This window comes from Thamnophis sirtalis, unplaced genomic scaffold (genome assembly GCF_051295495.1).
Source record: "Thamnophis sirtalis isolate CommonGarterSnake01/CBP01778 unplaced genomic scaffold, rThaSir2_p1.2 scaffold_2, whole genome shotgun sequence".
NCBI classification, from domain to species: Eukaryota; Metazoa; Chordata; class Lepidosauria; order Squamata; family Natricidae; genus Thamnophis; species Thamnophis sirtalis.
The window spans coordinates 50,427,424-50,454,529 of NW_028261382.1; the positions used below are offsets into that span (position 1 = coordinate 50,427,424).

The 27,106-nt window shown below is 54.7% G+C and overlaps 3 protein-coding genes across 5 annotated transcripts in view; 1 reads left to right on the forward strand and 2 right to left on the reverse strand.

The window, feature by feature from the left end:
* Positions 1 to 530: 530 nt before the first annotated feature.
* UBE3B (ubiquitin protein ligase E3B) lies at positions 531 to 13,081 on the reverse strand. 3 transcript variants are annotated; one of them, XM_087705428.1, is made up of 28 exons: positions 12,908 to 13,081; positions 12,299 to 12,466; positions 12,014 to 12,182; positions 11,672 to 11,786; positions 11,336 to 11,395; positions 10,922 to 11,026; positions 10,705 to 10,801; positions 9,701 to 9,786; positions 8,830 to 8,912; positions 8,623 to 8,728; positions 6,925 to 7,045; positions 6,370 to 6,547; positions 6,051 to 6,205; positions 5,195 to 5,362; positions 4,792 to 4,963; positions 4,576 to 4,694; positions 4,365 to 4,479; positions 4,122 to 4,221; positions 3,780 to 3,899; positions 3,523 to 3,699; positions 3,316 to 3,426; positions 2,859 to 2,996; positions 2,481 to 2,546; positions 2,282 to 2,340; positions 1,914 to 2,096; positions 1,411 to 1,522; positions 1,162 to 1,254; positions 531 to 902 (listed from the first exon to the last, which is right to left on the reverse strand). In XM_087705428.1, the coding sequence occupies exons 3-28, from the start codon at positions 12,172 to 12,174 to the stop codon at positions 711 to 713; spliced, it is 3,192 nt and encodes a 1,063-aa protein (XP_087561554.1). In that variant the 5' UTR covers positions 12,175 to 12,182; positions 12,299 to 12,466; positions 12,908 to 13,081; the 3' UTR covers positions 531 to 710. The 3 variants fall into 3 exon arrangements, with proteins under 3 accessions (XP_087561554.1, XP_087561553.1, XP_087561555.1); XM_087705427.1 differs by having other exon boundaries at positions 12,299 to 12,470; XM_087705429.1 differs by having other exon boundaries at positions 721 to 902; positions 1,187 to 1,254; positions 12,299 to 12,470.
* A 117-nt stretch (positions 13,082 to 13,198) lies between these two features.
* KCTD10 (potassium channel tetramerization domain containing 10) lies at positions 13,199 to 19,326 on the forward strand. Its single transcript, XM_014069641.2, has 7 exons — positions 13,199 to 13,276; positions 14,279 to 14,492; positions 15,702 to 15,871; positions 16,551 to 16,637; positions 16,939 to 16,991; positions 17,144 to 17,339; positions 17,448 to 19,326. The coding sequence occupies exons 1-7, from the start codon at positions 13,274 to 13,276 to the stop codon at positions 17,664 to 17,666; spliced, it is 942 nt and encodes a 313-aa protein (XP_013925116.1). The 5' UTR covers positions 13,199 to 13,273; the 3' UTR covers positions 17,667 to 19,326.
* Positions 19,327 to 21,257: 1,931 nt separating this feature from the next.
* MYO1H (myosin IH) overlaps positions 21,258 to 27,106 on the reverse strand; it is a 12,871-nt gene continuing 7,022 nt past the window's right edge. Inside the window, 9 exon segments of the mRNA XM_087703464.1 lie at positions 21,258 to 21,685; positions 21,923 to 22,022; positions 22,628 to 22,725; positions 22,823 to 22,893; positions 24,391 to 24,526; positions 24,672 to 24,727; positions 26,469 to 26,562; positions 26,664 to 26,747; positions 27,086 to 27,104. Of these exon segments, the coding sequence (XP_087559590.1) occupies positions 21,662 to 21,685; positions 21,923 to 22,022; positions 22,628 to 22,725; positions 22,823 to 22,893; positions 24,391 to 24,526; positions 24,672 to 24,727; positions 26,469 to 26,562; positions 26,664 to 26,747; positions 27,086 to 27,104 (682 nt within the window). The 3' untranslated portion in view covers positions 21,258 to 21,661.

Below are 27,106 nucleotides of genomic sequence, written 5' to 3' on the forward strand. Positions count from 1 at the left end.
CGCCTTCTGTGCCAGGCCTTCCTGCTGCTCAAAGTTCACACTGGAGACCCCTTGCCCTGGGCCTTGGCCACTGAAGGCCGACGGGTGGATTCCAGCCCCGTGTCTTGCTGGGGAGGGCCCAGTGGGGGATCCAAAGCCAAACTGGTTTGGCCAGCAGTTCAAGGGAACAAAAGTGGGCTGGACAAGACTCCCACTTTCGGGTCAAGAGGTAAAGGCAGCCTTGCAGGCTCACGGAGGAACAGGTTTTCTGGCCGCTAACTCCAATCTCTCACCCGCTCTGAGGAGGCCTCGGATTCAGCAGGCGGAGATCGGCCTCCTTACAAGGGAGCCCTGCAAGAGTTTGGCCACAGCCCTCCCAGGGCAGTTGGGACGCTTGACCGGGACAGGCAGGAAGGCCGCAGCAACGTGGAGGAAGAGAGAAGGCGGCATCAAGAGGCCCCGCCCTCTGCAGCAGCCATGGGGGCTCTTAACGCGAGGGACCCCCTGCCCAGCCCTCCACGCGGCCCCCTGCAACGGCTCACTCTACAAGGTTTGCAGGCAAGGCGACGTTTAATGGCAGGCCAGCTGCAGTCTCGGAGGAGCGAAGCAGTGCTGGAGGCAGCTCCTTTTCTACCTGGGCACCGGAGTCCCAAGGGCTCCGGGGAAGGGGCTGTTTTGTGCAGCCAACTGGGCCCCGCCCCCGGGCCCTCCTCTCTCTCTCGCCAGGGCCGCTACGAGAGCTCGAAGCCCGTGTTCATGCTGATGGCGTAGCGCAGCTTCTCCCTCAGGACGCTCTTCTTGCTGTAGTTGGGCAGCTTCAGGAGGTTGAAGCAGGTGGAGGAGGTGGGCAGGCGGCCCCCGGGCTCCTTCTTCCGGATGGTGAAGAAGCCCCTCAGGACGCTGCCCAGGGTGTCCCCCGTGTCCTGGGAGACAGATAGGAATAAGGAAGGGGGGGGGGAATCACCAGCCGAAGAGGCTGAACCCCAATCCCACGAGCAGATCAGCCAGGCTCCCCCCCTCCTTTCCTTCCACTGGGACGTCCCAGGAATGCTGCCGGCCCTCCCTTCCCCCAGGGCTCTGGGTCTCCGCCACAGAACGCCAGCTGGCCGCACTTTCCCTGGGAACACAAGCAGCGGCTCTGGAGGCCCCATCCAACAGCCCTGCCAACAGCCCCACACACACCTGGTCATCCGACACTTCCACGCACCGGATAGAGAAGGGAGGCTTGAGGTAGACGAAGCCCAGGAGGGGCGGCCGGGAGCAGCTGGTGACAAACTGAGAGGCAAGAGAGAAATGAAGAGTGGGACGCAGCACTGTCACTGGGGGTGGTGGTGGTGTTTGCCCCACACAGCCCCCACCAGAGGGGAGAGTAGCGCTTAGGGAAGTCGGTTCCCTCGCAGAGAGATGCGTGTGCCACACGGGTTCCCTCACCTTGAGAAACATGGCTCTTTCCTCGGGGCTGAAGTCGTTGGCAAGGATGTCCCAGAGCCAGATGATGACCCTGTGGCTGCCATGGAAGCCCCCGTAGTAGACGGTGTGTTTCCTAGAGGGAACCAAAGAGGTCAGGCCAGAGGCGCCTTTTGCAACGCCCCAGACATGCTCCTGGCCCTCCTCAGGTGTTGCTTCTAGGCAGGCCGGGCTGTTCCTCCCCACTCCTCCCCCAAAGCACTGCAGCTTCTCTTTCCCCCTCGGACTCTTCTCTCCCCAGGCGCTTGAATGCACCGCAAGATCCCTGTGTCTCTCCCCGATTCCCCAGCCTCCCAATCTCCCTCCTGGAAGTGGCCTTGCAAGGCCTTTGCCTCTCCTGCTCGCAAGCCTCCCTTCAGGCAAGCGGGAGGGCAGTTCCGGGCTTTGCCCGCGGAGATCCCTGGCAGCGCAAGGCACCCGGGGCGGGAAGAGTCCGGGCCTTGGAGCCATCCGGGCCCCTGCTTTACTTCAAGTCCTCCAGGTCGATCTCCGCATTGTCGCCAGATATCAACCGCTGCAACTCGGGGGCGGAGAAGACCCGGATCCACTCGGGCTTGATGATGGAGCGGAAGCCGCCGATGAAGGCGGCTGTCTGGTTCTTGATCTGGGTGTGCATGCGGAAGTGGGCCATCAGGTGGATGTAGCTGATCCTGGGAAACGGAGGAGGAAGCCAGAAGGGCGGAGAGTTGAGCCTCACAGCCCGTCTCCCCAGGAAGCCCTTTGCCGCCTGAGGCCTTTGGGGGAGGGGGGGAAGGTCAAAAGGAGCCCAGAGGCCCCTTTGCAACAAAGGCAGCGGCCGGATCCCGCCGGGGAAAGTCGGCAAAGTCAGACCTACTTGTTCTCGTTGGTCACCGGGATGGTCTTTCCCCCAGGAATGAGTTCGTGGCACACAAGCTAGAAAGGCAAAAATCGTGGAGCGGGAAAAGACAAAAAAAGGAGAGAAATTAGCATTTACTGCAGAAACGGGGATGGGGCGAGCGAGCAGCTGGCAACCCCTGGAAAGCAGGTGCCGCTCAAGGGGCCTCCGACCCTACCTGGCCCATCACGTCTTCATCGTAGGAGAGGGTGAGGCCCAGGTCGCTGGTATCTCCTTCGTAGCGCTGCAGAAGGGCGAGAAAGCAGCTCCGTTGCTGAGGAATTGCAGGGAAAGGGTCCGGCAGAAGTTGCCCAACATGAGACCCAGGATGGCTTAGCCTTAAAAAAAAAAAAACTGCCCCAGAGAAAGGCCAACTCTGCTGCTTGCAAAACCCCCCAGCACAGCTGAACACCCCCTGCGTGTCGCTTTTTGTGCTCTGCCAGGAGTGATGAGGAACAAGAAGGGGCCTTGCATAACCCGCCCTCTGCAGCCTCTCGCGTCCCCGCAGGAGCCGCCCGGGGGACCAAAGCATCGCCCGCAGGAGCTGGGAGTGAACCTTGATGGAGGTCAGGTTCTTATAGAACTCGGAATCCAAGGAGGGAAGTTCGTCCACTGAGCTGTAGAAGATGCTGTGATGGTGGCCGAGCAGCTGGCTCAGGAAGAACGAGGCGAAGGGGACGTCCACCACGATGCCCTGGAAAGGAGACGGATCTGCAGCTCTGGGCCGGAAGGAGCAACTGCCCAACTGGGCGACACCACCCGCGCATCCCTAGCACTGATCACGTTGCCCCCTTTGGCTCGCGAAACGCCTGGGCCAGAACACCAGCCGGCTCAGGCAGCACCCGGGGCCCCTCCCTGAAGATGGAAGGCAGGGAGGGCTGTGCGAGAACTGCAGCAGAGCTACCAGCATCCTCCCCCTCCCTCCCCCCCCAAGGCAGCCTGGGTGCCCTTCTTCCCACACTCGGCCCGTGGGAAGAGAGCTGCAGGCCGACCGGTCGTGAAACTCGGCCCACCTCATAGACGGCCTTTCCCAGCATCTTCCCCACGAACTCGAAGAGCTGCAGGAAGTTCTCGTGGATGTAGGCGGTGGGGGACGGGTACAGCCTCTCGTCCCCGCTGGTGGTCTGGGCCGAAACAGAGCAGGACAGCTGAGCAGCTGGAGACACGGAGCCTCACTCCCCTCTCCGGGTGGCCCCAAATCCCGTCCCTGGGGCAGATACCTTGAAGAGGTTGAGGGCCGGGTCAAAGACCTTCTTGATGATCTCCTCCAGGAACTCCTTGAAGACGCCGTCCTGGTCGATGCCCGCTTCATCCATGCCCAGGTCGTTCACAAACTTCACCCGGATGACGCCCTTCATGGCGTTCTGGGAGAGCTGGCGCAGCTGCTCATAGCCGTCCTGGAGAGGCCCAAGACAGTCCCCGGGATCAGGAGGGGAAGGGAAGGGGCGCTCGAGGGCCACCGGCCCACCCCTCTCACCTCCAGCATGCGGGACCGGCGGATGGTGATGTGGGTGACGTGAGGCGACGCAGAGCTGCTCTCCACCAAGCCCAGCTGCTCCTTCTCTTTGGTGACCATACTCCGGAAGAGAAGGACCCGCTAAATTTTTTTTGGGGGGGAGGGAAAGAACATGGCTTAGCCCTGCTGGGTTTGCAAAGCGGAGACCACAAGGAGAGCCCCCCCCCCCCCAGGGGCTTCCTGCCTTGGCCTCAATTCTTCTGAAGCGCGTCTGGATCGCAGGGTGGCCCGGCTGGGTCTGTTTCAAGGCCAGGACCGTCCCACCGGCCAGCCCTGGCCTGCCACCTCCTCGGCCCCACTCACATTTTTGTGGGGGACCACATGGGGGATGTACTGCAGGACCAGCTGGGCTCGTTTCCGATCTTTGTCAAGCTCCTGGAACAGCAAGTTGGGCTTCAGGTCCCTAAACAACACGACACACACGGACACACAGTGCGTAGAAAAATCAGCCGGAGGCGCAGAAGCGGCCCTGCCCTCGGTGGGCCGGGGAGCACCAGCCTCACCCGCTGAGCGGAGGAGGGAGCCCGGCAAGGGAAGGGCGCTTACTTGCGTAGCCAGTGGTCTTCCGGAGCGAAGCGCCGCCGGCAGTCTCTCTCGTAGAGGACCATCAGCCAGCTGTGGACCGAGTGGAAGAGCTCCAGGGTCTCCCCCTTCGCGTTCTCTGCGGCCGAGAGAAAGACAGCCTCTCTGAGAGACCCTCCTCCCCCCGTAGAGGAGGGGAGGGAGGGAGGGCGGCTGCCCCCCACGAGGGACTTACCCAGAATCCCATCCCAGATCATCTTAAAGACAAAGGAGTTCAGGAAAGAGGAGATGGTGACCAGCTCTTCCAGCTTGAAGGAGATCTGCTCTTCGTAGACTTCAATGTCGTCCAGTATCCTGGGGGGGGGGCAGTGAAAGGGGGACGGGGTCAGGCTGCACTGTCATCCTCACGGAGGGGGGAGGAGGGGAAGGGCGCCCCCCCCGCCCAGCATACGTGATCAGGTGGCGCGAGCAGTCGCAGAAGAGCGTCAGCATCGCCAGAAGCCGCTTGGACTCCTCGGTGTGGTTGTTCAAGCACTCCAGGAAGACCTTCAGGCCCCCCTGGGGGCCCAGCTCACAGATGAGGGCCCAGAGCTTGGGCAGGAGGTCGTCCAGGTAAGTGAGACCTGGAAGGGGGAAGAGAAGGAGAGTGAGGAGATCCGGCCCTCTCCTTTTGCCCCATCTCTTGGAAAATCTCCCCCTCCCACAATAAACTACTAACGTTCTCCATGCAGGCAGCCAGAGCCAGCCTGAGCAGGGAGGGAGGGCAGCTTCCATCAGTTCCGCTTCCCTAGATAACCCGATGGAGCACCTAAAATTGCCCCCCACCCCCCACCCCTCAGCACCTCAAACCCCACCTGTGAGGATCTGCAGCCGAATCTGCGTCAGGGTGGTCAGGGCCATCTGGTACAGGACGCAGATGCTGCACACCTTCTGCACCTCCGCCGAGTCCACCCGTTTGCCGCCGATGGGCTTCAGGATGTTGCGCACGGAGGTCGACTTCTGGAAGGCGCGCCTGAAGAGGCCTGGCGGGAGACCAAGAGGCAAGCAAGGAGGAACAAACCCTGAGAACAGCTGGAGGGAAGATGCTCCTTCTCTCGGAAACCTGATGTTGTAATATAGTTCCTTGTGTAGGCGTAGCGGTCACCCATGGCCCAGTTCATACCAGGGCATGCAGAGCCACGCTGAACCACACAGGAGAAAACAAACTCCTAAAACGCCATAACATCCTGATAGTTCATAACATAACATCCTGAGATGTGCCCTACCAATGACGCCCAGGAATTGACCATATATAGACAGAACTTCCCTGAGCAGTAGATTAGAAATTGTAGTTTTACAGGCTGTTTTTAGCCACATGATATTGCTCCTCCTGCCTTTGTCCTGTCTCAATAAAAGGGGCTCTCAGACCCCCAATCTGGGTCGCTCCATCCCGAGAAAGGTCGTGTCCTGTCTTTTCTCCACATTGGCCTCATGGACGAACCACGGGAACGTTACAACCTCAGTCCAGGGGAAGCAGCAGGTGGGCAGCCCACCTGAGGCCACTTTTAAGGTGGGTGGACTTCGACTCCCATAATTCCTCAGCTGGGGGATTCTGGGAATTGAAGCCCACAAATACTGACTGGAGGGTAGATGCTCCTGCTGAGTTTGGGGCTCGCTGACCACGGAACCCCACAGGGACCCCCGGGGGGGATGCCGCTCCCTGCTACTCACTCTTCACCGGCAGGCTGTTCTGCGGGGAGGGGGCTGGCGGGGGCTGGCTCTCCAGGAGCTTTTTGCTGAGGACGTCGCTGAAGAGGATGCGGATCATGGGGGCCCCCCAGAGGTGCTGAAGCTGCTTGGTGAGCAACGGCATCGACTCGTTCAAGCTGAGGGAAGGGAGGCGAGGGAGAGGAGGGGAGAGCAGCTGCAGCTGGGAGCCAAGAGGGGGCAAGCCCAGCGCCTCCAGCGGGTCTCCGAGTCAGAAAAAGGAGGAGGGACCCCAAGGCAGCACGCCCGTGTCTCGTCCCCCGGTCTCCCTCGTGGTGCTTACCCGTAATCCACCGTCTGGGAGAACCAGCCAAGGACCGGGTGCCAGTGGGTGAGGTTGGACTTCTTCTGCGAGACGTACTTCTGGCAGTAGCAGAGCATGTGGGTGAGGACGCTGACGAAGTGCCCCGTCTCCTCCTGCAGCACCTTCTCGTTCAGGGAACCCAAGTAGACGAGGTTGCCTGGGAAACAGCCGCAGGACTTGAACCGGCCCCGGGGCAAGGGGGGGGGAGCTCTGCCCCAATCCACACCCCGGCCCCCAAAGCCTGTCCCCTGCACGCAAGAAGCCTTGGATCCGTCTCAACCCAAGTGCAGGGACAGAGTTTGCGCAGAGGATGGCAAATATGGTCTCCCTAATTCAGTGTTTCTCAACCTTGTCAACTTGGAAGTCCTGTGGACTTCAACTCCCAGAATCCCCCAGCCAGCATAGCTGGCTGGGGAATTCTGGGAGTTGAAGTCCACAGGACTTCAAGTTGACAAGGTTGAAAAACCCTGCCCTAATTCCCAGAGCCCCCCTTTTCCTTACTCCGCAGGCCAAGGGGCCGCCTGGGGATCTTACCCAGCAGGCAGAGCGTGTGGCTCCCTTCCAGACACACGCAGACGTCTCTGCATTGCTCTTCGCGGCTCAGGAAGAGCAGGAACTTGTGCAGGAGATCCTGGGATTCCATCACTGCCAGGCGCTGAAAGGAGAGCAGAAGGGGAGACGTTGATGGGCTAAGGCTCAGCTCCCCGGGCCTTTCAAAGCCTGCTCTGTGCGTTTGGCTCTGGCCAAGAAAGGGAAACAAAGACGTCCTCAAGATTCCATGTTCTATAGATGGCATTTAGATCCTAAAAAGCTGGCTTCTATGTATTCGAATTTGCAACCCAAATGTTGGAGATGTGGTTCTCTTGAGGCTACATACCTCCATATATGGTGGACTTGCCAAAAGGTTAAAGCATTTTGGATAAAAATATGGTGGATTATACAAAATATTCTTAAAAAAAGGATAAAATTTACTCCTCAAGTTATTCTTGTTAGGTATAATTGCTGACTGTACAGCGGTAGAGGTTAACCTGATTTTGCATTTAATAACTGCAGCAAGACTGTTGGTGGCGCAATACTGGAAGAAGGAAGATTTGCCGACAATCCAAGAATGGACACTGAAAGTCACAAATTTAGCTGAGATGGCTAAAATATCGGCATATCTTAAAGACCACTCAAATGAGAGATATAAACGAGACTGGGAAAAATGGATCGACTATATACAAAATAAATACGGGACCAAGAAATTCCAGTTAGCCTATGCTTAAGATCAGGAATGATTTAAATTGTCTAAAGTTAGGTTAGCAAGGAGGAGCTAAGTTCAACGCAAAGATGTTATTAACTTCTTACTTTTATTTTTTATCAATATATCTTAGACTGTGGTTGTTAAATATCTATACCGTGTACAGGTTCTGGGAAGTTGGGGGGGTAGGCTGTGGGGGCTCGGGGGGGGGGAGGGTGGGGGGGGAAAGTATACTAGGCTTGATTTTAAAGCAATATGGTTCAAAAGTTTTATTTCTTTTAAAACAAAACAAACATTTCATCATTCCTCAATCAGTAAAACATCCAAGTACAATTTTTTTGTATGCCCCTCCCTCCCTCCACCCCTCCCAACCCCCCTCCTCCTTCCCCCCCCCCGACTTCCCAGAACCCGTACAGGGTATGGATTTTTAACAAACACAGTCTAAAATCTATTGAGAAAAAAGAAACAAAGAGATTAATGACATTCTACATTGACCCTAGCTTCTTCTGATTTTAAAGCAATATGATTGCACATGTATATTGTCCTCTCTTACAACATGATATTGTCTATGTAATAATATACATGTGATTATATGTCATGAAAATAGTTAATAAAAAAATTAAAAGATTCCCTGCCAGCTGTTCTCCACAGCTGTGTGCAAGCAACTAAGTCCTTTTCACACCTCCTGAACAGCCCCCAGCACTGATGTACAGGGATAATATCACAGACGATCCATACAGCAAGAAAGAGGCATCCTGAACAGCCCTGCAGAGCAGAGCTCCTCAACCGTGGCGGTTCCCCCCCCCCCTCGCTCTCTGCTGGCTGGGGAGTTTGGGAGTTGAAGTCCGCACACGTGTCGGAGAGTGGCCAAGGCTGAGAAGCCCCGCTGGAGAGGATTGCAGGACAATCAGGCGGCTTCTGGGATCCCAGGAAAAGGAGGCTCCAAATCGGTCGCCTCTCCTTTCCTTCTGGCCTGCACAGGAACCGCCTACCTCGGGGGTCAGGGTTGCGAGGTGGCTGATGATGGCTGGCACGGACATGATGTGGATCAAGAAGGACCGCAAGAGATTGTCGGAAAACTGAGCCGCCACCACCGGGCTGCGGGAGAGAAAAACATCGCCAAGGGTTTGGAGAGGCTCGGAGCGCCACCACGGTCCCCTTCAAGGCTCCCTGGACTGAGTCACAGCTGTTTGCCTTACCGCAGTGCCAGAGAGAAAGCCGCCGTTAAGGTGCCTTTGGAGAAGGAAGGTTGAGACCTGGCCAAGCCGTTTGTCAGCAAAATCTGAGGAGGGGGAGAGGGGGAAGAGTTGAAAATGCATTTAAGGGTCAAGAGGAGGGGTCTCCAGTTGGGCAGCTTTAAGCCTTGTGGACTTTTTTTATTATTATTATTAAAAAAATTTGTTACATAAACAACACATGCCCACACTAGTGGGGGGAAAAAATCAAAACACAAAAAAGACAAAAAACAGAAAACAAGGCAGGGGAAAAAGAAAAAAAGAACCCAGGTATATATTATAAAAAAGTATATCAGCTGGTTACATGTTTTTGTGCATCTCTTCCATTAATTCATATTAATCCAAATACCTTAACTCAAATGTTTACCATATTGACATCATCATACCTCCACTTTTAGTTGACTACAGTTGTTTAAACATCTTTCAACCTTAACTATGCCAAAGATTTAATCCATAATCACATGCTGGCATTTCATTTACTTGTTTATAAAATCCTCCATTAACATCAAATCCTCATATCCTGTTTTAGCTAAACATCCATAATATTTAATACCAAAAATTCCATCCTCCATGTATATAGTTTATTATCATTCTCCTTTCTTTATGTAATTATATCGTGTATCATAACATTTCCCCCATATTAGTTAACATTTAACTGTATATAGTTTTATTCTGGGACTGGAAGTCCACGAGGCTTAAAGTTGCCAAGGTTCTAAAGGAAAAAAGTCACAAAACAGAGATGAGGAGATGGGGAAACAAAACCCCCACGAAGCTCTTTCCCTTCTTCTTTTCCCAGGGAGAAGCTTACAGCCATGGCGACTAGACAGCAACAAACCTGGAGCACAGAGTAAAAGCCTTTCTGGTTGAGATGCCCCATGATGTTTGCACAGATGTGGTTCATAGCGTGGCGCAGGGCGTCTCCTGCAAAAGGACCCAGAGAGAAGGAAGGGCTCAGCAGCGACTCTTCCCTTCGTGGCCAGGCGCCTCCTGCCCATCAAGGGCTCCCCAAGGCTCGGGGAGGGCAGGAAAAACCCGATTGAGAGTGTGGTCTACTTGGACTTTCCCCCCAGCCTCCAGGATTTAGACTTTGATGAACAGATTAAGAGGCATCATTAGGCTAAATGCTTTTAAATATATATATATTTTAAAAAATCAATCAACAAAGATTTAAAAAAATGCCGTAAAATAAGCCGTCAAGTTGAAAACTCCCAAGATAAACAAAAAGCCCTTAGCTTAACCCTCACACTCAGAGGAGAGTTGGGGCTCAAATGAGAGACCACCTCCTGCCGATCACCTCCCATAGACCGATTAGATCACACAGGTTAGGTCTCCTCCGGATTCCATCTGCCAGCCAATGTCGGCTGGCGACTCCCCGAGGGAGAGCCTTCTCTGTCGCAGCTCCAGCCCTCTGGAACGATCTCCCCGTGGAGATCCGGACCCTTACTACCCTCCCGGCCTTCCGCAAAGCCGTTAAGTCCTGGCTGCTCCAGCAGGCCGGGGGGGCTCTCGAAATATCCAGCCCCTCAGAAACTGTGACTGTTGTGTATTTTAAAGTGTTGTTTTGTGTATTTATCCCCTTCCCTTGTTTTATTGTAAGCCGCCCAGAGTCCTTCGGGAGTGGGCGGCATACAAAATCAATAAAACTAAACTAAACTAAAACTAAACGCTACATAATTTATATAAGGAAAAGATGCCAAACACCCACACTCTGCCATCAGGTCAAGAGGAAATCACCCCTGGCAAGCCAATAGGACAAAGCTAATGGAAAAGAAGAAAGAAGTGGCATCTTTTTCTTTTTGGCAAACAAAGGAGCATCGAGGCAGAATTCTGCAAACGCACCTTTCCCCTGCAGGAGTTTCCAGGTAGAAGTGTCCGTAAAAGTCACCAGCATCGTGAGGTGCAAATTTACCAGTTTTGAATCTTGCAAGATGTCTGGCTAGAAAAAAATGAACCCCCAGAAAGTTGAAAAAGGAAACCTACTGTAAAGCTAACAGCAGGGGTGGAAAAAAAAATACCCCTAAAAAATCCGCGCCACAGAAACTGGGGCTGCCTGTACCTTGAGCAGCTTCAGAAATTCACAGCAAATCCACAGCACGTCCTTCACTTGCTGGATCCATAAGAGAGTCAGCTCCTTAGAGAGGGCGAGGGATACGTACCACACCTGCAAAACACAAGGGCCACCAGAGTAACCTGGCCCCCGATTTGGGGGGGGAGAGGAGTCCCGCTCCTGTCCCTGGATTGAGAGGTCAAAGGGCAAAATGCTGCCATCCTGCAATTCAGAGGAACTTTCTTTGCCTCTTGTGAAGCCGCTGAGACAAAGAAATGTCTCAAAACAGCCACAAATAGTCCCGGGAAAAGCTTTAGTGGGGGGAGTCGCCTCTGAAAAAGTTCCCCGCTTCTCTTTTTCTGGCAAAATGAACAGCCGGATGCACAGTTGCACCCTCATCTCGTGAAAAGAGAACCTGCTTACCTTAGCATCGTTTTCCGCCTCCATGCTGCTAAGGATGCAGCGGCACAGCTTTTCAAATCTCTGCGGAGAGCAGGAAACAGACTCGAGATGAGATGAGATGAGCCTTTACCAAGCTGCCAGAATCCACCTGATTCCCCAGAACTAAGTTTAAATGGCTAATTAACTCATGGAAAGCGTATGACATTGCTTCCTTCCTTCGCTTGATGTCCGAGGACAACCACGAGGGATTCTTCCATCACCAGAACTGGGAGGCCAAGGGTCCCACCCTCTACTGATGCCCCCTCCCCTCTAATGCCGAGAGTAGCTGGGGTTCCAAAAGCATCAGAGGCGCTGTACCTCTTTGTCCTGAGGGAGCCTGAAAATAAAGAGCAGCTTCCGGGAGATTTTAAAGAGCGAAAGGGCCGTCTTCTTGGCAGGACCGCTGGTGTGAAAGAAGTTATCCACTTCGCTCCTGGGCCAAAGAGGAGAAGGAAGAAGGAAGTCCCAGCAACAGGCGCCTCCGGTGCAGCAGGCAAGGCGTTGAGTTTGGATACAGAAGCCCAGGGAGCTTGACTCGGACGACCTCCCAGGCCTCTTGTTCTGGGACTGGAGGATTTCACGTGTGGCAACAGACAACTTTTCCATATGCCCAGGTACCCGCTGAAGGTACGGTTTCATAGTACCCGTAGCTATACGTACCTGATTTTCCGCTGCAGCCGACAGCGGCACAGAAACCTTCGGATGAGGGCCTGGATCCGCACCGCGGCCTGGTCACGTTCCTTCTGCTCCCGGCGCTCCTCCCGGGCCTGCCGGGCCTTGTCCAGGAACTCGGCCTTGGATGATTGGGCTGCACTGAACATTTTGGCCTCTGCGAACCAAAGACAAGGAAGGGGAGGCCTGAAGTAGGAGCACCTTTGCATGCGTGTGCAGGAAAGGCTGCTTGGACGGTCCCTGGCGGAAAGGCGGCTCGGGCGTGGAGCTCACCCAGGCGGGTGTGTTTTGCAGAAGAGCCTGGAGGTCACCCGTTGACAAACATGGCTCACACTCGCTCCACACTGCAGCTTCTCCTGGCTGTTGGGAAGAGCAATGAGTTCATGCCAGGCAGCTTCCCATCACATTTCTTGGCTGCTTCCAACGCTGCTGCTTCTTCTTCTGGCTGGGCGCATCAGTTGGAGAGGATGGAAGGAAGGGGGGAAAGGAAAGGAAGGAAGAAGAGAGGGAGGGAAAGAGAGAGAGGGAAAGAAAGACCAGATATAGCCTTTATTGTCATTATACAAAATAAATACAACGAAATTGGTTAGATGGGACAGAAGGGGGGGGGGGAGTCCTGATTGACCTGCAGAGCCAGGGGGTCTCGGGGAGGGGGGCTCTGGAGGAGTTACGGTTAGCCCCCTCATGCCACTCCCTCCCCCCACCAGCCCAGTTGGGGAGGGGTCTCCTGGGCCCCCCGAAAGCCCTTCTGCGGGGGCCGCCGGAGACCAGGCCCCAGGAGGGCCCCGTGGCGCCCAGAGCGAGCCGGGTCCCCTTTGGGGGCGCCCAGAGCGGGGACGGAGCCCTCCCCCGCGAGAGCCCCCCCCCCGCAGCCTGTCCTACCTGGCAGGGGGCGTGTTGGCGGCGAGGCCTGCGAAGGGCGAGGGGGCTCCGGCCGGGCTGCGGGGCTGCTACGGGTCGAGGCCCTCGGCGGCGCGCCCCCCCATCCCTCAGCCTACCCCCACCGAGCACCCGCGGAACTCCGAGGACCATAGAGCCACGCCGGCAGGACCGCTTCCGGCCGTTGCAGCGGAAGCGCCTTCGGAGGCCGAGGCCCGCCCGGAAACGCGCCCCGCGACGCAGAGTTCCGACCTGCGTAGAGGAGGGGCGGGGCGAGGCTCCGCCCCCACAGCCTGCGTCATCCGCTCCCTGCCCCGCCCAGGAGGACCGTCTGGCCGAGGGGAGGAGGGAGCCTCGCGCGGGCTGTTCATGGTGAGGAGGGGGCGCCGGTGGGGGGAGGGGGTCCTCGTCGCCCCCTCTCCTCCCTCTCGGGGGTCTCCTCGTCCGGCGGGGACGGTGGGCCGATGGTGGCGGGGGGGACATCCGGGGGGAGGGCAAGAAGAACGAAGGGGGGGGCTGGGGGGATCAGCGAGGGTCCACCGGAGGGCATCTAGTCGGTCTCCAGGGGGAAGGGGCGGGCAGGGCGGGAGTCGATCGCTTTTCCCGGCGTTTCCCTCCGCGGAGGCCGCCTCTCCCAGCCGGGGCCGCTTCCTGCTTCCTCCCTCCCGCCCAGCCTCCTCGGGGGTCTCCGCCGCCGCCCCCCGCCTGCTCGGCCCGGATTGCTCCCTCCGGATCTCCGGCCCCGGCCCCTCCGCCCAGAGAGCCGGGAAGGCGGGCGGGGGGGAATGAATGGCAGGCGAGGAAACCGTGGGGGGGGGGGGGCTTCTGGCGCGTTGCTTCGCCTCTGCGCCCGGGGGAAACCTTGACTCGCTTAACGGCCGTCCAGAGATCCGAGGCCCAAAGTCCAAGCTGGGCAACAAAAGAGGAAGAGGAGGGAGGGGAAAAGGGGCGGGGCGGGGGCAAAGGCCGCTCCTGGGGGCAGGTCGGTGGGGACCTCAGACCTTGGGTCTCAGGAGGGGGGGGCTGCCCTCTGGCCCCTCCCGCTGAGTCTGGGGTCTCCCAAGTAGGCAGCTCTAAGACTTGTGGACTTCCCAGAATTCCTGGCTTTAAAGCTGGCACCTTGGGAGACCCCAGACTCAGAGGGAGGGGGCCGAGGGGCCCTTGCCCCCATGGAGGGGTTTCCCCTCCAGCAACAGAGACTCCCCTCTGAAGGGCTCTTTCGGGAGAAGGGCCCTTGGCCCTGTCTGCCCCTTGGGGAGGCCCAAGAACGGCCCCTGGACATCCCTGGCCCCCCTCCAGAGCGCCTGGCCCCGTCCTCTCCTGCCCCTGGGGATGCGCTGGGCTCTCCCTGAAGCCCCCCCCCCGCCCTTGCAGGAAGAGATGTCCGGAGAGACAGTGGTGAGCACCGCCGTGCCAGCAGCCACGACCCGCACCACGTCCTTCAAAAGCGGCAGCCCCAGCTCCAAGTATGTGAAGCTGAACATCGGCGGAGCCTTGTACTACACCACCATGCAGACGCTGACCAAGCAGGACACCATGCTGAAGGCCATGTTCAGTGGCCGCATGGAGGTCCTCACCGACAGCGAAGGTAAAGAAACCGGGGGTGGGTGGGTGGGTTAGCATCGACTCTGCAAGAGAGGGGGGCTTTGGGGTTAAGTGGGCTTCCCGGCACCCTCTAGAACGGCCTGCCAGGGTTCGGAGTCGCTCTGAGCCTCGGGATGCTCCTGGGGGGGGGGTCAGGCTTCTCTGCCCCTGGGTCCCCCCAGAAGCGGAGCCCGTGACGCATGTGCTCCCATTGGCTCCGTGTTGAACCAGGAGCCCTTCACAGGATGGGCTTTCCAGCAGGGAGGTCTGGTTCTTGTGACCAAACTTCTCCTGCGGTTCCTCCTGGATATGAATAACAGGAAGGAGGAAGAGCTGCCAAATCATGTTCCGAATTTATTTATTTTATTGTGAAATTTAATTGCCGCCCATCTCATATCCAACAGCCCACGCAATGTGATTTTTGAGTCTCCGTTTGGAGGAAAACCAGCTTTTTGTCTTTGCAAAGTAGAGTTGATTCTTGAGTGGCACAGCACAAGGAAGTCTCGGGGGTGGGTGGGGGTGGGTGGCTTCCCACTCACCTGCAGCCTCTCCCAGGACCAAGAGGAGACGGGTGTTTGAAGCTTTACTTTGTGGTAAAAGCCAACTAGAGGCAGCCCACCTGAGGATGATACCTTTGCACCATCTCAAAGGAAGCGTTTGATTTGCTAGGAGCATTCGAAAGTTTGATGAGGGGATCTGGGACGAGAGAATCTCCCATTAAAACAGGTTTTGTTTTTTTCAACCGCATTTGAGGATTTTAAAGTAAGGAGATGAACGGACCCAGATATCAAAAGGTTACTACAGTTTGACTCCAAAAACGACGACTTCTGCTTCCATTAGAATGAAATCCACAGCTTGCAGAACTGAGAGCTTAATCCGGTTTTAGCTGTTTTAAGTCCCCTTAATTTAAGACGGCCTCTGCATTCTTCAGCCAGCATCGCCCTTATTTGTCAAAAGACCAGCGGCCTCCGTGCGCATTTTTTTTAATCCTCTCCCCGCTTCACATTCTTGTCTCTCTGCCCACAAAGACGTTGAGCTCATGGAAACTGGCGGCCTTGCGCAAGATGCTGGCCTCTCTTGAGCCGGCTTGTTTTGAGGCCGGGTGACGACACCGAACTGTCTGAGAGGGAAGGAAGCCAGGGTTAGGATGAGGCTTAGCTCGGCCTCTGCATCCCCTCCAACCCTGGCTGCGTTTTCCTGTCTCCCTTCCTAGGCTGGATTCTGATAGACAGGTGTGGCAAGCATTTTGGAACCATTTTAAACTACCTGCGCGATGGCGCCGTGCCCCTCCCGGAGAGCCGGCGGGAGATTGAGGAGCTGCTGGCCGAGGCCAAGTACTACCTGGTCCAAGGCTTGGTGGACGAGGGCCAGGCTGCCCTTCAGGTAAACCTGCTGTTGTGGGTGCTCTGGAGGCAGCCTTTCTTTCCCCACTCTGAATCCCTCTGACGGGGGGGTGGATGAGGCTCCCACCTGGGGGGTGGAGGGAGGCTGTGGGGCTGGACCCCCCCCCCTTCTATAGGGTTATTGGTGCTTCTAAGGCACCCTCTCCACAATCCTTAGCCATTTTAAGATGGGTGGACTTCAATTCCCAGGATTCCAGCGTTGTTAAGTGTTGCTGACTGGGGAATCCTGGGAGTTGAAGTCCACCCATCTTAAACGTGGCTAAGGTTGGAAAACACTGTTCTAAAGGAAAGCCTTTGCAAGCCAGAGAAGGGAGGACTGGTCTGCCGTAAGCAAAGGCCGGCTTCTGCCCGATCTTCTTGCTTCCCTTGGATTTGGATTTTGGATTGGATTTTATTACATTTATATGCTGCCCTTTTCCCCAAAGGGGGCTCAGGGCGGCTCACAATTCAAATCAGGGAAGGGGGGTACAGACAGGAAATAAAAAAGATGAAACATAACAATACATAATTTAAAAGCACACAACAGTCATACCATTCGAGACGGGGGGGGGGCAACAGCTCTTTAGCCCCAGGCCTGTCGGAACAGCCAGGTTTTAAGGGCTTTGCGGAAGGCCTGGAGGGTGGTGAGGGTTCGAATCTCTGTCCTCTTCTTTGCCCAGAACAAAGATGTCTACGAGCCTTTTTGCAAAGTGCCCATCATCACATCCTCCAAGGAGGAGCAGAAGCTCATAGCCACGTCCAACAAGGTAAACAGCCTTGCGTTAAAGGGGGATTCTGAAGCTGGGGGTGGGGGTCTTCCGGTCATTCTTAGTGGCTCCCCCTCCCCTTGGAGCTGGGAGAGGAATGGTCATCCCCCCCCCCCCAAGGGGGTTTCACCTTCCACCAGATCTTTATGGTGACCAACTCTGGGAGGGGGGGGAACACAGCTGGTCTCCAGATGTTTAGCTCTGCAGTTCCAACCATCCCTGTAGGGGGCCCGATGGCCTTCAACGCCTAGTGGTGACCCATGGAACGAAAGGCCCCTATTTGCTTTTTGTGTCTTTGCAGCCGGCGGTTAAATTGCTCTACAACCGAAGTAACAACAAATATTCCTACACCAGGTAAAGTATTTTCAGCACTAGTTTCCCTGAGAGGCGGAAAGGAGGGGAGGGAAACAGCCAGGGGTGGGGTGGGGGCAACTGGCTAATTAAGAGCATTGCCCCATCTCTCCCTTCCTGGGTCCATTGCCCCCCCTTCCCCCCCCCCCCCCCAGCAATTCGGATGACAACATGCTGAAGAACATCGAGCTGTTTGACAAACTCTCCCTGCGCTTCAACGGGAGGGTCCTCTTCATCAAAGACGTCCTGGGGGACGAGATTTGCTGCTGGTCGTTTTACGGGCAGGGACGGAAGATCGCGGAAGTGTGCTGCACCTCGATTGTGTACGCCACCGAGAAGAAGCAGACCAAAGTGAGTGGCTGGCTCTCTCTGTACCCCCCCCCCCACCTCTCCACCCCGCTCAGAAAGGGTCGCGCATGGGATCGCGGTCTAACTCCCCCTCCCCTCCGGCATCTCCAGGTTGAATTCCCGGAAGCCCGGATCTACGAGGAAACCTTGAACATCCTCCTCTACGAGGCCCAGGACGGCCGGGGTCCCGACAATGCGCTGCTGGAGGCCACCGGCGGGGCGGCCGGGCGCTCCCACCACCTGGAGGAGGACGAGGAGCGCGAGCGCATCGAGAGGGTCCGCCGGATCCACATCAAGCGCCCCGACGACCGCACTCACATGCACCAGTGAGGGGCCACGGCGGGCCAGCCCCCTCCCTCTGACTCAGCCGGCCCTCGGCTTGCTGCCTGGACTCTCCCTTTTCTACCCAGAGTATTTTTGGTATAATTCAACGATGCAGCGTGTGGCGCCCCAATGGATTGTCCCCCCGCGAAGGAGTTCGGGGTGCAGGTCCCGGGCTTTGCAGCACTTCCAAATTCAGCCTGTTTCGGGTAGGGCCACGCAGCCTCTCGTTCGAGCGGGCTCCTCCAGGGGAGGTTTCCGGCTGAGCCTCCAGTCCCAGGGAGAAAAGCTGTGGCTGAATCCCCTGGCCGCCCAAGGAGGGGTGGGGGTGGGAAGGGGGCCTGCCAACGTCTCCTGTTGCAGGAGGACAAAGAGTATTAGGGCCCGTTTCCTTCACTTCCCCCCCCCCCAAAGGATGCTGGTTCCCATCTTGCCTTTAGTAGATGCTGCAAAGTGCCCCCGTGGCCTTCTTTCTCGTGGCCCCCTCCCCATTCACGAGCCCCTCCATCTTCTTATCCAAGACCAAAGGCTTCGACTTCCCAGCAATGGCCTTCTTGCCGTGTCCGTGTGTGATTCGGTCTCCTTCATTCAGAGGCCGATATTTCCTCACCCCGGCTGCCCCCTCTAAATTAGAAGCCATTTTGCAGGTGGGTGGAAGGAAAGTCCTGATGAGTGAGACCCCCCCCTAGGCCTCTTCTCTTAGTCCCCCTGCAGTTCGTCCAGAAGAGGCCCGAAAGCACCTTGGATTGGAAAAGGGTCCCGAAAAGGGGGAACAGGGGCCCTTTTCTGCCTGGGGCTTCCATACCGTGTGCCATCACACCCACCCACCCACCCCGAAGCCCCCATGTAGGTGAGAAGGCGCCTGGCTGGCAGGAATCTAGAGTCAATCTTGCGCCAGGCGGGATGAGAAGCCCTTTGTCCCTTCATTCTTCTGTCCATTTCTGTTGCATCTCTCCAATCCTTTTATTATTTCACAGCGGAAATCTTATTTGTCATTTGGAGTTTTAAGTAGCAGGAAATCCAAAGATTAAGTTTGGACGGGACTGAGATTAAGTTCGGCTGAGTTGAGAGGTTGTGCGAAGTGTTCAAGGCTGCAGACCAAAGTCCAGAGTTGGCTTATTCCATTTAAGAAAAATAGATTGCAAGTTTTATTTTGTGCGTTTCAAAAGCTTAGGGAGGTAAACCAGAATAGCCAAAAAGCAACTGTCGAAAGATGCCGAAAACCACAACGGTTGTGTTAGTCGTCCAATGGGTCCTTGGCTGCCTACTAACATCCCCCTCCTCTCCCCCCCCCCCACCCAGGAGATATTTATTTCCCAGAGCTGAATGCGCTGCTGAATTGGGAAGCGTCTTTGTGGCTGTTTCTGCTAAGAACCCAGCGAAGGCGGCCCAGAGGAAGGGGTGGGGTGCCCTGGGCTTCCTCTCTCTGGCTGCTTCTTGGGGCGGGGTGGGGTGGGGGCTCTCGATCCAGGCTGGCAGAGAGGACAATCAGTTCCAGGAAAAGGGACAGCCGTGCGGCTGAGCCCGAATCGCTCAAGGGGACCAGGGAGGAAATGTTTCTGGGGTGGGATAACCAGCACCCCAACCCAATAAAGAAGACCGGCTGCAAACTTTTGTCTGTTTAGCCTGCCGGTGAGGCATCTGCATTAGACCCAATTTTGACCAGCCCCCACCCTCCCTACCACCACCACCCCCCAAGTGAGTGATCAGGATAGACCTGAGTGCCTCCATTGGCTTCAAACCGTCCTTGTGCTAATCCTAATACCAAAAACAATTTTGGCCAGAGGGAAAAGTTGCCTCGCCCCCCCCCCTGCGCCCCCCTTCCCAGCAGTGCCTTTGCTTTCTGGGCCTTGTGAACCAGACAGGTTGGGAAAGAAGCCCCCTCCCCACCTGCTTTGACGCTGGGAGCCCAGCCTCACTTTCTTTCAAGGAGCCTGTCCATGCAGAATCCCTTCCTTCCTCTCTGTTGACGTGGTTTTCTGTCCCTTTGTGTAAGCGTTAAGGCATTTGACACAGATTTTAAATACGGAAAATAAATTAGACGTCTTTCCTATTGCCAGCGTCTCTCGGCGTCCTGACTTAAGACCGTCTCTTGAAAGAGGCCAGGGAGCAAAATCAGAGTTTTTGCAGGGAGAAAAACGTCCCGTCACAAGAGAAGTGAGCAGCAGCACTTCTGAAGCAGGTCCTATATTTCTTGGGTCGAGGAAAGTACCTGCAGCCACTCCGACAGATCACTAACATGCCCAGCTAGGCTTGTCACAATAGCAATAGCAGTTAAGACTTATATACCGCTTCATAGGGCTTTCAGCCCTCCCTAAGCGGTTTACAGAGTCAGCATATCGCCCCCACAGTCTGGGTCCTCATTTCACCCACCTCGGAAGGATGGAAGGCTGAGTCAACCTTGAGCCGGTGAGATTAGAACCGCCGAACTGCAGATAGCAGTCAGCTGAAGTGGCCTGCAGTACTGCACCCTAACCACTGCGCCACCTCGGCTCTTAGTCTGCATGGCTACCAGAGTCAGAAGAGAATGCACAGCTGCCAGCAGCCAATTTCCTCCAAAGACCAGAGAGTTAGCAATAGCAATAGCAGTTAAGACTTATATACCGCTTCATAGGGCTTTCAGCCCTCTCTAAGCGGAGAGTCAGCACATTGCCCCCAACAACAATCTGGGTCCTCATTTCACCCACCTCGGAAGGATGGAAGGCTGAGTCAACCTTGAGCCGGTGAGATTTGAACAGCCGAACTGCAGAACTGAAGTCAGCTGAAGTAGCCTGCAGTGCTGCACTCTACCCACTGCGCCACCTCGGCTCTTATCCTCAGCGTCACAGATTGGGCTGCTGAGAAGCTTTGGCCAGGTGTCACTCACCTGGGAAAGGCCCTTCAAGGATCAAACATCCTCCCACCCCCCAAAGAGGTCTGTGTGTTGTGGCTGATTCTGCAGCCCCCCCTTCAGCCCTCGGAGGGCCTTAGGAGGCCCCTGGGAAACGAGGGGGAGGGGGGGAACCCTTCTTAAAAACTGGCCTGGCGTTTTGAACAAGGTGGCTCGCAGGCACGGAGAGGCCAGGCCAGTGAAAGTGAATTTTCCTTTCGCCTTTTTAATTTTTCATAAATACATCACAGGTTGCTAATACAGAGAATAACGTGGGATCGTAACTCCAGGGACAGGAGGACCTTCCGGGAATTCCTTATCTCGGAAGTAAGAACCTCAATTTGCATTTCACAAATGGGGCTGGTGCCCCCCACCACCATCAACCGGCCCCCTTCAGATGTTGCAGAGGATTTGGTTGAAAAGAGACCCCCCCCCCTTCAAGGTCCCCGGGTAGAGGTTCCCGGACGGCCGTATTGCTCCTCTTCCAGACCTCCTCAAAGGGGCGTTGGGAGTCCTCCGGGTTTTTTTTTTTTACGCTGAGGTTCTTTTCTGGAGTTCTGGAGTTCAAAACGGGTGCCGGGGGGGGGGGACCGTTTGGTGCAGTTAATGGTTAAATCAGTGTTTCTCAACCTTGTCAACTGGAAGATGTCCGGACTTCAACTCCCAGAATTCCCCAGCCAGCGAATGCTGGCTGGGGAATTCTGGGAGTTGAAGTCCGGACATCTTCCAGTTGACAAGGTTGAGAAACACTGTCCTAACCACTGCTGGGGAATTCTGGGAGTTGAAGTCCGGGCATCTTCCAGTTGCCAAGGTTGAGAAACACTGGGTTAAATGATTGCCGACTGGAATGTTGAAGCAAATGATCACAAAAAACACTCGGGGCTCGATCTATGCATCCGTTCTGGGAAAGGGTCACTGAGGCCGTTACAGAGTCTGGGATTAATGGGGGGGGGGGGCATTGTTCACGGTGGTGCGTTGTTTTTTTTAAAAAAAGATGCAGATGACCTCAACTCCCCTCTGAGCCCCTCTGAGCAGGTTTACGGAGAGCACCTCAATTCTCCACGGAGGGGATTTCGGGGACTTCCTTTTCCAGCAGAGAAGAGTGACGAACAGCCCTCAGCTTTGCTCTTCCCCATCAGGACTTTATCTTGGTCGACACCTTTGGGGTTTAAACATAAAAGAGAGTTTTATTTCTAGGTAGCTTCAGCCAAAGAAACACCCGTGAAGAAACGGAGGCTGCTTTTCTTTACATTAAAAAAAGAATCAAAACTGCATTGGCTAAACGCATTGATCGGTTGCCTCAACGGAATCTCCTTCCGTCTTTTGAGGAGGGAAATCATATTCAGACTTGATGCCCCAAAGCCCCGCCTGGCCTGATGCGCCCCAGAGGCCTTACCACTGTGAGGGTCCCATTTTTGGCTTTGTAGACGTGAGGCTCCTGTCCCGTGGTGAAAACCATGGTCCCTTCTTTCCCAGGACTGATCTGGAACTGGAGGCTGTTACAAAACAGGGGAAACCAGAGCAATTCCACCAGGGCTCCAGGGGGCCTTTGGCCCAGGGCCAGGCTCAGCAGCAGGGCCCCGGCTGCAGAGGGAGACACCGGGGGGCGGGGGGGGCTCGTCTGCAGCACCAGGCCACAGGCCGAAGGGTCTTTCCCCCGCCCCGAGCCCTAGGAGTCGAAACAGATCTTGGATGAGAAAACAAACATTTTGTAAGATTGAAGGAGAAACAGAAAATCAGACTTTTAACTGCTGTGTGTTGCGAAAGGGAAGCCTTAAATTATTTGACGTTTCTTCAGTGGGTTTTAATCCAACAGTATTAAAAAAAAACAAGCATGCCAAAGCAATAGCAGTTAGACTTATATACCGCTTCATAGGCCTTTCAGCCCTCTCTAAGCGGTTTACAGAGTCAGCATATCAGCCCCCAACAACAATCCGGGTCCTCATTTTACCCACCTCGGAAGGATGGAAGGCTGAGTCAACCCTGAGCCGGTGAGATTTGAACAGTCGAACTGCAGAACTAGCAGTCAGCTGAAGTGGCCTGCAGTGCTGCACCCCTACCCACTGCGCCCCCTCGGGAGCAAAGGGAGCCCCCAATTTACCTGCCCTGGACCACGGCCACCAGGTCCTCCTTATGGGCCAACATGCAGAGCCTGGTGACGGTCTCAAAGACGTGCTCACACCGCAGGATGGCGTCTCCCTGCAAGGGAGGTTGGAGAGGGGGGCCCTTATTCCTGACCAGGTCCCGAAGGGTCTGCGAGGGTCTCCGGAACAGCAGACCCTCCCCCCCCTCTTACCTTCTCCTGCTTGTTGTCTTCGGGGACATGAAGGACTACGACTCCATCGCTGAGGCTGCTGGTGGAAATGCCTTGCAGGGGAGAAGGGAGAAGAGACCACCTGATTCTTTCTGTCCCACACGGGTCAGTTTTATGGAAATGTGGAAGAAGTTCCTACTCTTTCTTTTTTTTAAAAAGACGGTTTCGTTAACCAAGCGAATCCCCTTTTCCCGCCGATTCTTTTTCGGAGGGGCCTTTGGTGAAATTGCAAAGATGGAGCCCTACGTCCTTGTTCCACCAGAAGGTCTTTGGTCTCCCATCTTTTCCCAACCCATTGGAGCCTTCCTGTTCCCGAGACGCCCCTTCCCACCCACCCCTCTCATCTACTTAGGCCTTTTCTTATTATTTATTTATTATTTATTTATTAGATTTTTTTTTTAAAGTATTTTTATTAGTAAAAGAAAAATACAACAACCAATAACTGGTAAAAGACAATACAACATCCACTGTTTCGCTTTACAATTGACTGTGTTTCAAGACATTCCCATAATATCAAAATCATTATAGACATCAAAGGTTAGGTATCTTCTTTCCCTCCCTCCTCCTTCCCTTGTTTCTTCTTTCCCCACTCCCCTTCCTTCCCTCCCTCCTTCTCTCCTTCCTTCCCTCCTTTTCCTTTCCTTCCCCTTCCCTTTCCTCTCTTCTTCCCCCCCTCCTTCTCTCATATCTTCCCTCCCTCCTTTCCTCCTGCCCTCCTTCCTTTCTCTTCTCTTAAGTTCCCTCCTTTCTTCCCTCCTTCCCTCCTTCCTATCTACTCTCCTTCTCTCCCTTCCTTCCCTCCCTCTTTCCCTCCTTGCTTCCCTACTTATTTATTAGATTTATAGGCCACCTAATCCCGGAGGACTCCGGGCGGCTTACAAAGAAAGAAAAAAGAAAAGCAAAATAAAAGAATAGTTTAAAAATTCCCAACACGCATACATTTCTAATCGGGGCTGGACCTTAACAATAAGGTCAACAGCCCCAGGCCTGCCAGAACAGCCCAGGTTTTAACAGCTTTTTCTGAAGGCCATGAGGGTGGGTGAGGTCCGGACCTCTGGGGGTAGCTGATTCCACAGGGTCGGAGCAGCCACAGAGAAAGCTCTCCTCCGGGGGCCCGCCAGCCGACATTGTCCGGCTGATGGCATCCAAAGGAGGCCCACCCTGTGGGATCTTATCGGCTGTTGGGAGGAGTGTGGCAGTAGGCGGTCTCGCAGATACGCTGGTCCTGAGCCATGTAGGGCTTTAAAGGTGATGACCAACACCTTGAATTGCGTCCGGAGACCAATTGGCAGCCTTCTTGTCCTTGGAAAAGCACCTGGCCTCAACAGCCTTGCTGCCTTCCAGATATTGATGGGGTAAATACCTGTACTTAGGCCAGAGCTCCTGATTAACTTGGTGGAAAATTCTAGCTTCTGCGCCGGCTCTCCTAGACCGGTGGCGGCCTGCCTGAGGGCAGAATTCCCCCCTCCTGCTCCAAAGTCACAAAGGGGCCGGCTTCAGGGACGAGGACCGAGTCCCCTCTGCCCACGAGAAGCGACGCCCAAGGTTACCTTTGAGGGCGGCGTACTCGATCTTTTGCTTGATCTTGGCCGTCTCCACCACGTAAGCCGCCACGCGGGTCAGGACAAGCAGTCGCTCTCGGGGTTTGAAGCCGTTCCGGTCGTATTTGACCACTGGGGTGACATACTGGAAACCAGCACAAGAGACAAGAGGGAAGCTGAAGAGGGCTGAAGCAGGGCTGGGTCGGCAGCATCGGAGTCCGGGAGAAAACGGTGGGAGCCGCTCGGAGCTCTTTCCCCACTTACCTGCGGGGTGCCCTGCTCTGCCTTACCTGGACCTTCTCGTGGCGGATCATCTGCAGGACTTTGGGGCAGAGGTCGCCCTCCCCTAGGAGAGAAGGGGCAGAAAGCTCCTCTGAGGTCTTCGAAGAAACCTTGGCCAGAAATGTCTTTAATTTTTTTCCCTTCATTATTCATTTAAATAAGGACTTACTTTTCCTGCTGGACCAGATAACAGAGGAAGTTTTAAGGCGCCTTAGTGGTCCCTCCAGTCCAACCCTCTGCTCAAGCGGGGAAACCCTCGGCCAACAGGGGGCCGATTCACGGCGGTCCCTCACAGTGTTGGGGTAGCTGGACCAGCTGGGTGGGCGTGGCTAGGTGGTCATGTGACTGGGTGGGCGTGGCCAATTTAGAATTCACAAGCTGATTTGCTTTTTGCCACACTTGTGCATGTGTAATACACACCCATGGAGATCTACCCAAATTGTTCAGCAACCAATCTGGTGGGTGTACTTTATATATGTGGGAAGAATCAAAGGCAGTGGGTGAATCCTCCTCCTGGCTTTATACTGAGGTTGTATTTGAATTAGTCAACTTCACCTGATTTTGAAAAGGCTAGGAGACATGGAAACATGCCCCCCATCCACCCACCCACTCACTTTTAAAGCACTACTTTAAAAGCAGCCCCTTCCCTACTCACCCACCAGCCCTGGATCACATGGCTGTGAAAAACATCTGAAAGCCTGTTTTTTAAAGTCTTTTAATGACTTTTAAAGAGTTTTAATGGATCACATGGCTGTGAAAATACCCGAAAGACTATTTTTAAAGACTTTTAAAGAACTTTAAGGACTTTTAAAGAGTTTTAATGGATCACATGGCTGTGAAAATACCTGAAAGGCTGTTTTTAAAGACTTTTAAAGAACTTTAAGGACTTTTAAAGAGTTTTAATGGATCACATGGCTGTGAAAATACCTGAAAGACTATTTTTAAAGACTTTTAAAGAACTTTAATGACATTTAAAGAGTTTTAATGGTTCACAATGGCTGTGAAAATACCTGAAAGACTATTTTTAAAGACTTTAAAGAACTTTAAGGACTTTTAAAGACTTTTAATGGATCACATGGCTGTGAAAAACATCTGAAAGTCTGTTTTTAAAGACTTTTAAAGAACTTTAATAACTTTTAAAGAGTTTTTAATGGATCACATGGCTGTGAAAATACCTGAAAGACTATTTTTAAAGACTTTTAAAGAACTTTAAGGACTTTTAAAGAGTTTTAATGGATCACATGGCTGTGAAAAACATCTGAAGTCTGTTTTTAAAGACTTTTAAAGAACTTTAAAGAGTTTTAATGGATCACATGGCTGTGAAAATACCCGAAAGGCTGTTTTTAAAGACTTTTAAAGCACTTCTTTATAAGCTGGCAGCTGCTTTTCATCCCACCACTCCACGGGGTGGATACTCTGCATTGACGGGCCCGTAGTTTGAGGAAGCCTGCCCTAGGCCATGTCAGGCACATGGTTCTCCAGTCTTTGGAACAGAGGCAAAAGTCCTTCCACTGGTTAATTGTCCTCAGTGTCAGGAAATTCCTCCTCAGTTCCAGGTGGTTTCTCTCCTTGATTAGTTTCCATCCATTGTTTCTTGCCCTGCCTTCAGTTTCAGGTGCTTTGGAGGGTGTGTTGATCCCCTCGGGTGGTCCTTGGGATCACCCTTCCAACTCCACCCTTCTATGCTTTCCCTGAAACCCCCCCACCCCCGCCCCCAAATTACATCCAGACAGTCAACAAGGGAGAACCCTTCGTTTGAGTCAAGCCAAGTTCTCAACAGGGTCTGCCAACACTCAGCTACTCACCCAGTCGGCTGTGGAGGAAGGGCTGGCTCAGACTTTCCACGTAGCCGACCTTCTTCCCGGAGAAGATTGCACTGGCCACAGCTTTCTGCTCCATCTGTTTGGGAGCAAAATTGAGAACTTTATCCCCCTCGGGACACCAGGGAGACCCTCACGGGAAACGGCCGGCTTCTGCATCAGAAGATCTCGGAGTCCCACCTGGGCCTTCTTCTCTGCGCTCATTCCACAACAATATCTCCGGACGAGGTTCCTTTTGCAGATGGTCTTCAGAAGAGCAGAGGTCTGGGTGGTAGAAGATGGACACGAGATGGACACTATAATCAGCCCACGGACCCCTGTGGAGCTCCCAGGTTCTCTTCCTAAGGGAGCAGATGGCGCCCCAACTCACAACCCCCAGTTTTGTACAGGTCAAACGTGGACCTAAGTTTAGGAGACCTTCTCAGTCTGACTACCCTCAGCTAACCTCAGAGGAGCTGGAGAGACCCTCACCCCCCACCCCCGCCCGCAGCAGCCTAGAGAGAAGAGACCCACAGCCAGACAGCAAAGCCCAGAGGCTTCCTCTCTGGACTCTGCCACAGACTGCCCCTGAACATGGAGGCTTCCCACAAGCCCGTTCTCACTTGTTGCATGATCTCTGGAGG

Excerpts from the sequence above, each read along its gene's own strand:
- UBE3B (XM_087705428.1), bottom strand. The coding sequence starts at position 12,174 with ATGTTCAGTGCAGCCCAATCATCCAAGGCCGAGTTCCTGGACAAGGCC. Across the intron at positions 6,206-6,369 it reads TCCCAGACGGTGGATTACGG|CTTGAACGAGTCGATGCCGT; the intron begins GTAAGCACCACG and ends CCCTTCCCTCAG. Across the intron at positions 5,363-6,050 it reads GAACAGCCTGCCGGTGAAGA|GCCTCTTCAGGCGCGCCTTC; the intron begins GTGAGTAGCAGG and ends GTCTCCCGCCAG.
- KCTD10 (XM_014069641.2), top strand. Across the intron at positions 15,872-16,550 it reads AGGGCCAGGCTGCCCTTCAG|AACAAAGATGTCTACGAGCC; the intron begins GTAAACCTGCTG and ends TTCTTTGCCCAG. Across the intron at positions 16,638-16,938 it reads TCATAGCCACGTCCAACAAG|CCGGCGGTTAAATTGCTCTA; the intron begins GTAAACAGCCTT and ends GTGTCTTTGCAG.